This window comes from Thamnophis sirtalis, unplaced genomic scaffold (assembly GCF_051295495.1).
Source record: "Thamnophis sirtalis isolate CommonGarterSnake01/CBP01778 unplaced genomic scaffold, rThaSir2_p1.2 scaffold_7, whole genome shotgun sequence".
Lineage (NCBI taxonomy): Eukaryota > Metazoa > Chordata > Lepidosauria > Squamata > Natricidae > Thamnophis > Thamnophis sirtalis.
The window spans coordinates 56725068-56733853 of record NW_028261387.1 but is presented as its reverse complement, the minus strand read 5'-3'; the positions used below and the strand labels follow the sequence as shown (position 1 = coordinate 56733853).

Genomic DNA, 8786 nt, shown 5'->3' with positions numbered 1-8786 from the left:
TCAACCGGATAGTAAAAAATAGTTTTTAATTCAGAAAGATGACATCAGATTTTGATAGCTATAGGTCCAAATTTTAATCCTAGAATACTTTTTCCTTTCAAAAAATGGCCCTTGCTTTTTGGTGAAATTATTTATAAAGAAAATTAATAAATCAATCTCACTCATTTTAATATCTCCCCCCCCCAAAGAGTAAGCTCTTTGCTTCATCTGGAACTCAAAATTGAAAAAAAACACCTTTTTAATGCTCTTTAGAGAGCTGTCCCATCCCATTCAAGAGGTCCACACCAGCATCTGTTAATATCAGGTATAAAATGGTTTATTTAAAAGGCAAAATATTTGTAAAACACAGACATTAGTAAAAAATAAATCCCACATAGGCAGGGATCAGATACAATAGAGCTTTGAATTTTCATACCAAAAGAACAGGTATGTAAGATTTTAAATGGCAGTGTTGTTCAACTGCTGCACAGCAGCAAAATAACTCTTTGTTAATATTCTTTTTGGACTGCAGTCTTTGAACTCAGAGATGTTTTTCTCACAAGGGCACTATTTGGAAATCTGCCCGTTGGGATGGAACAAATGTCCTATATTCTGCAGGTCACCATCGGCTCATTCTCACAAAGAACAGTCTTCCTATGAGGCATGTTGCCTGTTCACAGAATTCCTTAAAGTCAGCACTTGTTTGCCTTTTTCTTGGATCATGGCCTCCTGTTTCTGAGCCACAGCCTGCACTATCTCCTTTCTTTTTGACAGTGGCAGAGTGGTCCTTTCCTTTTTCTCCTCTTCTTCCTCCTCCTCTTCCTCCAGCTTCCCTTCAGAGGTGAAAGGACTGCAGACCGTCTCTACCAAGCCAATAACCACCCCAAAGAAGGCCATCACGCTGCCCAGCATGTACAGCTTGACCATTTTCCCATTGGGCTTCTGGCTCAGCATCTCTTTCGCAAATGGGATCAGCTCTTGCATGGTCTCCATAGTCCAGATACTTGGAAACACCTAGATGGAGGTACATAGGAGAAAAATAGGTCAGCTACAGCTTAGCTTGTGAACAGCTTTTTGATTTTAGGCCATCCTACTCTGAAAGAACATTTTCCCCCCAACGGAGGCTTAGCAGCTTGCAGAGCCTCATTATAAGGAACAACTTATACAACTTGCCTCCATAAATTGTGAATGCTCCAACACTGGAAGTTTTTAAGAAGAGATTGGATAACCATTTGTCTGAAATGGTATCCTTTTTCCTGCCTGAGCTGGGGGTTAGATTAGAAGACCAAGGTTCCTTCCAACTCTTCTGTATAAAAAGGCTACAGACTACCCTAGATGCATTTCTAATACAGACAAGTCCAAGTATAATTCTCCTTCTGCAGCCAATTATATGCAATAGCATGAATTCAAAATTAGGCCTTAAAAATAAAATAAAGTAACAGCCCTTCTGTCCAATACAACCCCACGAATCCCCCCCATTAATCCAGCGTCTTCGAATAGAGAAGAAAAATCGCAGCTCGGTTCTAAACCGTCACTGTAGCTTGGACGATCAAAAAGAATAAATAAATAAATAAATAAAACGTCGGCCGGCCTTACCTCTTAAGAACTGGTCTGTCTCGCTCGAAGCTTTGAACAGCCGTTGAATTCGGAGAGCCGCTTTCGATTCGGAAGCAAAAACTCGCGTATTTCCACTTCAGTTAACTTCCTCCAGTAGCCGTCGGCCTTCCTGCTTTATAGTCCCACGCTTGTTCGAGGCTCCGCCCCTCCTCGGACCGACCGCTTGGCTTTGTCCCTGCGGGCTGCTGGCCAATGGGACTGTCCATGCGCCGAGCACGCCGCCGTCCTACAGCCATTGGCCAGAAGCAAAGCCTCCTGGTCTGGTAATGCTGGCAAAGGGCAGCGCAGGCGGAGGTGGTCGGTAGCCCCCAGGGGACGCGCTGAGGAAGGGCGTCCAAAGCAATAAATCACGTTAATTTGTTAACCTGGATAGAGTCACGTAGCATCTGTCTAGGCGGCCTTTACTAGTATTCAGTCCCTCTTGAGCGACGTGCGCCAGGGCTCGTGTTGGGGTGACCTTCACTCTTCCCCTTAAAACCGCATTGCCTTAAACGGACTTTGCGGAATTCAGAGGAGGTTTAATGTGTGACTCGCTGCATTGTTTCGCTTTATTAAACGATTTGAATTTTAACTCGCCCCGATATTAAGATTCAGAGTAGTTGACTGCAAGCTCCGGCTACATCAAATCAGGATTCCTTGATTGTCCAAAGACAGACCCGGAATTCGATTTTCACGTGGCTTTAAAGGATTAGACACAAGAAAGTTGCTCATGGCTCTTTGGTGACCAGATGACACACAATTGCCTCTAAATGGCAATTGGTGAAAATGAAGTCCTGGAAACCTCTGTGGCACTTTACAGAACTAATATAGTTGGAAGGGAGCCTGGAGGTCTAGTCCAACCTGGCTCAAGCAGAAGATCCTATACCAGGGGTCACCAACCTTTTGAGCTTCAGGGACCATCAAATTCATAATTTTAAATCCCGTAGATCACTAATATGTTTTTTTAAAAAGATAAATAGTATTTAGTGTAATATAAAAAATGCAAATAATTTTTCTGGGGACCACCAAAATTTTCTTGCGGACCACCAGTTATCCATAGATTACCCTGTACCATTGGACAAATGGTTATCCAGTCTCTTAAAACCTCCAGTGATGTGACTACCTACAACTTCTGAAGGCAAGCCGGTCCACTGTTTAATTGTTCTTGAGTTCCATTTGAAGGATTCAGGTCAGGCCCTGTGGTAAGATTATTCAAGTAGTGTTTTTCAAACCTGGCAACTTCTAACTCCCAGAATTCCATTATCTGCATTCATGTCAGGGACTTCTGGGACTTGAAGCCTACACGTCTTAAAAATGCCAAGTTGAAAAATACTGATCTAGATATTTATTTTACTCTCATAATGACAAGATATGCCCATAAATAGACATTTTAAACACCCTTATAACTACTAAAGGGATACAGATTTTCCTTGGCTGTTATCACTTTGCTTCCACCTCATAGTTGAATGGAGTTTTGCAGCCAGAGGAGATACCTTTTTCGCAAAGTTCTAGTCTACTTTTTTTTTTTTTCAGTCTTTTGTCCTGAGAAAACAGCATTTTGTCCACTTATATTATATACATCACCATGGACAAAAGGGAAATTTACATTTGAGATCCATATTGGTTTTACACTTAGAGCAAGGGTGTCAAACTTGCGGTGTCACGTTGTTGTCATGTGCCGTTTCATGATGTTTTCCCCCTTTTGGACCTGGGGTGGATGTGGCCTGCATGCGCATGCGGCCTGTGGGCCACCAGTGTGACACCCCTGATTAGAGCTACTTTGTGAAGAGCCCAGGTGGCGAGGTGGCGCAGTGGTTAGAGTGCAGTACTGCAGGCTACTTCAACTGACTGATAGCTGCAGGTCAAATCTCAACAGCTCAAGGTTGACTCCTTACATCCTTCCGAGGTGGGTAAAATGAGGACCAAGATTGTTGGGGACAATATGCTGATTGTGTAAACCAGTGTTTTTCAACCACTGTGCCGTGGCACACTAGTGTGCCGTGACATAGTGTAAGGTGTGCCGTGGGAGAATTACTTTATATATAGTCAATATAGGCACAGAGTTAAATTTTTTTAACATTTTCTAATGGTGGAGTGCCTCGTGATTTTTTTCATGAAAAAAGTGTGCCTTTGCACAAAAAAGGTTGAAAAACACTGGTGTAAACCACTTAGGGAGGGCTGTAAAGCACCGTGAAGCAGTATATAAGTCTAAGTGCTATTGTTATAAGTAGAGTGACTTTGGCAGAATTTCCATGGTGGCCAACAACCCTGAATCAGTTTTCCCCAACTGAATCAGACGCAAATGTGAGGCTTGCCACATTTGCTTCTTGATTCTATATTCAGCCTTTACTTGCACTTGTGGATGTATGTATATGAACGTATTTCAGCTTTATTCCTTCTTTTCAAGACACTTCTATTCCATTTTTGACATGTAGAGCGGGTAATGGTGGCCCAAATCACTGAGCTATGTGGCGGAGAGGAATTTGAATGTAAGCCTCCCTAGCTACTCTCCTGCCCTGACTGTTGGAGTTCTTAGTGTTAAGAGCCAGTTATTTTGATTAAAGAAAGACATTTAGAATTCAAAGCTAGTGAAAGTCAGCCACTCCTCCAGAGATCTTTCCAGTTCTTTCCTCTAGCATGCAACTTGATTCACCCAGGTAAAAGGTAAGCATCCCCCTCTTTTTTTTAATGCATCTGGGTTCAGCATGTTTAGGAGTCAGTTCCCTTTTTGTACACAGGGCATGGGTCTAGGACTTTATTTCAGAGATATGCATTCTATTTCTGTCTTTCTCAGTTAGATGCAACCTTGCGTAAGCCTTCTCACCTCTCACCCAGTGGCTGGGCAGTCTCTTTGGACAATCAGGGATTGAGACTCTGCCTGCAGCCTGTTACAGAAATGGCCCTTGTAGCCACAAAAAGATTTAAGCTGATTCATATAAACAAGAGTCAGAGAAGTGAGGACAACAACCAATAGAGGTTGGCTCAAGTTGGCAAAATGGATGGAAGAGAGGGAGGGCAGCTGGAGCTAGGCACATGTCCCTGTCCTCTGTGTCCTCATTTAGACATCCAGTCCTTGCATACAACTGCCCAAATCTGAGAAGGTGAAATAAGGTGTAGCAGTTTCCACATTCAGATTCTAGTGAAAGTAGCAGAGTTGAATGAGTAGAATGGGTCTCTAATGATCTTTTCCTATAAGTCTTGATTTTAAATGACTGAAGGAGGTTGGTGAAGGGAAAGTGATCTTGAAAAGTACAAGCAGGAATTCATGATGCCACCCTACTATAGATTCAAAGTCTGTTTTGCTACTTAACTCTGTTCAAGTGGTGATGCCTGGAGCCTTTGCTCTGCTCCTTTTCAGGGTTTATTTTCATTGTAGATGAACACGGGTGGCCTGCTGGGGGTTCACAGGAGTTCGGGAGAACCTCTAGCTAAGATTCTGTGCAGTTCGGAGAACCTCCAAATCCCACTCCTGGCTGGCCCTGCCCACCCCGCCAATCCCAGGAGTCCCCATGTGGCCCGTTTTGGATGCAGGTAAGTGCAGGGCATGCGTGGGGGCTCGGGGAGGGTAAAAAACAAACCTACCGGAAGTTGGGGAAAGCCAGAAATGGGCCCGTTTCCAGCCTCCAAAGGATCTCTTGAGCCTAGTGAAGCCATGAAGGAAAGCCTCCAGAACCTGGGGATGGCAAAAATGCCCTCCCCCACTGTGGTGCAGGAGGATGACTAAGCGACGCCCACTACACCAACACCCACCCAGCAATCGGTCAGAGAACCCCTTGCTAAAATTGTTGAAGCCCACCCCTGGATGAATACCTTCATAGCAATTGCTGTTGCCATTGGAATGCCCACTCCCTTTTGGACATTGATCACTACCCCTCATTAGTGTTTTCCAAACTTGGCAACTTTAAGATGTGTGGAGTTCACCTACTCACCCCCACCCCATTCCGGAATAGTGCTTCATGTCTTTTCTTTTTTTTACAAATTCACCTGTGAGACAGTGAAAGGTTAGGATTTCCCCACAGCCCTTTCCCCGCCTTTTAAATTACTGATGGAATGTGAAAATTCAAACTTCCTTTCTCACTTTTTTAATCTTGTGAAATTGACAAGCATTCTGTCACTTTCTTCTTCAAGTCCAAGTAACAAACAATGTCAACTTACATAGTCCTCAACTTAGAACCACAACTGAACCCCAAATTTATGTTGCTAAGAGAGACTTTTGTTAAGTGAGTTTTGCTCCATTTTACAGCCTTTCTTGCCACAGTTGTTAAATGAAGCACTGCAATTATTAAATTAGTAACAGTGAAGCTTAATGTGGACTTTGCATATCAGAAGGTCACAAAAGCTGATCCCATGACCTCAAGACACTATAACCAGCATAAATATGAACCAGTTGCCAAGCATCCAAATTTTGATTATGTAACCATGAGGATGCTGCAACCGTTGTCAGTGTGACCAGAAGTCCCCTTTTCAGTGCTGTTATAAATTTGAATGGTTACTAAATGAACTGTTGTAAGTTGAGGACTACCTGTACTGTTGTGTTCTTTTCTACCAGTGGAAAGGTGTTAAATATGAGAGGGAGTCAATGGCAAGATACTTATAGAAAAGGTCTATCAAGGGAAACTCACAGATCCTGAAACAAAGGAGAGCAATTTACAATTGCTTTTTCATGCATGAGTAGAAGAGGGAAAGACGCAGCAGAATCACAGGTTGTGGTAGGCCTGGTCCAGATAGTAACCTAGGACATTATTGTGGCAAAAGTGGAGAAAGGAGATTGAAATCTAGAAAGGAATTTCTTAAACTATCTTATTTCTAGACAGGAGCTAAGCAGCTTAAGGCTGCCATATGATTTTTTATGATTTTATGATTTTATTGAGATTTGTAGGCCGCCCTTTTCCCTGAGGGGACTCAGGGCGGCTCACACAAAATCGGGGAAGGGGAGATACAGACAATAACAAAGACACATATAATAAAAACAGTAACCAACATGCATTCATCATTCGGGAGGGGCAACTATCTTCATCCCCAGGCCTGACGGGCTAGCCAGTTCTTCAAGGCTGCGCGGAAGGCCTGGACGGTGGTGAGGGTACGAATCTCCACGGGGAGTTCGTTCCAAAGGGTCGGGGCGACTACTGAGAAGGCCCTCCTCCTTGTAGTTGCCAGCCGACACTGGCTGGCCGATGGAATACGGAGGAGGCCCAATCTGTGTGATCTTATTGGTCGCAGGGAGGTAATTGGCAGAAGGCGGTCTCTCAAGTATCCAGATCCACTACCATGTAGGGCTTTATGGGTGATTAACAGCACCTTGAAGCGCACCCGGAAGTCGACAGGCAGCCAGCGCAGCTCGCGGAGGATAGATGTAATGTGGGTGAACCGCGGTGCACCCACTATCGCTCGCGCGGCTGCGTTCTGCACTAGCTGAAGACGCCGGATGCTCTTCAAGGGCAGCCCCATGTAGAGCACATTGCAGTATTCCAGCCTAGAGGTCACGAGGGCCCGAGTGACTGTTGTGAGTGCCTCCCGATTCAGGTAGGGTCGCAACTGGCGCACCAGGCGTACCTGGGCGAATGCCCCCCTAGCCACAGCCGTCAAATGGTGGTCGAATGATAGCTGTGGATCTAGGAGGACTCCCAAGTTGCGGACCCTCTCTGAGGGGTATAAAGTTTGACCCCCCAGCCTGAGAGATGGAATATTGGTGGAATCCTTGGGAGGGAAACACAACAGCCACTCGGTCTTTTCTGGGTTGAGCACAAGCTTGTTAGCCCTCATCCAGTCCATAACCGCCTCCAGACCCCGGCTCATCACGTCTGCCGCTTCATTGAGTTGGCACGGGGCGGACAGATACAGTTGAGTATCGTCCGCATATTGATGGTATCTAATCCCGTGCCTGCGGATGATCTCTCCCAGCGGTTTCATGTAGATGTTGAATAGTAGGGGGGATAAGACCGAGCCCTGAGGCACCCCATATGTTAGGGGCCTAGGGGACGATCTCTGCCCCCCCACTAACACCGACTGCGACCTGTCCGAGAGGTAGGAAGAGAACCACCGCAACACGGTGCCTCCCACCCCCACCTCCCGCAGTCGTCGCAGAAGGATACCATGGTCGATGGTATCGAAAGCCGCTGAGAGGTCAAGGAGAACCAGGATGGAGGAATGTCCTCCATCTCTGGCTCTCCATAGATCATCAGTCAATGCGACCAAAGCGGTTTCAGTGCTGTAACCGGGTCTGAAGCCTGACTGGAAGGGGTCGAGATAGTTTGCTTCCTCCAAGGACCGCTGGAGCTGAAAGGCCACCACCTTCTCAACAACCTTCCCAAGAAAGGGAAGGTTGGAGACTGGACGATAGTTATTAAGGACAGCTGGATCCAAAGATGGCTTCTTTAGGAGGGGTCTCACCACCGCCGCTTTCAGTGCGGCGGGGAAGTTCCCCTCCCGAAGAGAGGCGGTCACGACCGCCTGGATCCAGCCTCGTGTCACCTCACTGCTGCTGGTAACCAGCCATGAGGGACACGGGTCCAGTACGCAGGTGGAGGCACTCACAGCCCTCATGGCCTTGTCCACATCCCCGGGGGTAACATCCTGAAACTCAACCCAGGGGTGTTCCATCTGATCCTCTTGTGCCTCGGCTGGAACTGCAGGGGTGGAGTCCAAGTCCGACCGAAACCGAGCAATTTTGTCCGCTAAGAATTGGGCATAATCCTCAGCTCTGCCCTGTAAGGGTTCCCCCGCCTCCCTTTTATTTAATAGGGAGCGGGTTATCTTAAACAGGGCGGCTGGGCGGGACTCAGCGGACGCAACCAAGGTGGCTATATGGGATCTTTTCGCTGCCCTAAGCGCTCTGGTGTATTCCTTGGTGCAGGTGGTTACCATTGCTCGGTTCGATTCGGACTTATTGGACCTCCATCGGTGCTCTAGGCATCTCCTCCGGCGCTTCATCTCCCGGAGTTCCTCGGTGAACCAAGGAGGTCTCCGGGATCCGCCGCCTCGGAGGGGCCGTAGTGGCGCAATCCGGTCGAGGGCCTCTGATGCTGCCGAATGCCAGGCAGCAGCCAAAGTCTCTACCGGATTGTGGGCGAAAGAATCAGGAATGACCCCAAGTTCCGTCTGGAACCTTAATGGTTCCATGAGTCGCCTGGGGCGGAACCACCTGGTCGGTTCCTCCTCCCTACAGTGGGGGTTTGGCCTCCGGAAGTCGAGCCTCAGTAGGCAGTGGTCTG

At 46.7% G+C, this 8786-nt stretch overlaps 1 protein-coding gene across 1 annotated transcript; it reads right to left on the bottom strand.

Annotated features, from left to right (window-relative positions):
* Positions 1 to 300: 300 nt before the first annotated feature.
* On the bottom strand, positions 301 to 1703 carry G0S2 (G0/G1 switch 2). Its single transcript, XM_014053447.2, has 2 exons — positions 1576 to 1703; positions 301 to 993 (listed from the first exon to the last, which is right to left on the bottom strand). Exon 2 carries the CDS (start codon positions 970 to 972, stop codon positions 634 to 636), a length of 339 nt encoding a protein of 112 aa, XP_013908922.1. The 5' UTR covers positions 973 to 993; positions 1576 to 1703; the 3' UTR covers positions 301 to 633.
* Positions 1704 to 8786: the final 7083 nt, after the last annotated feature.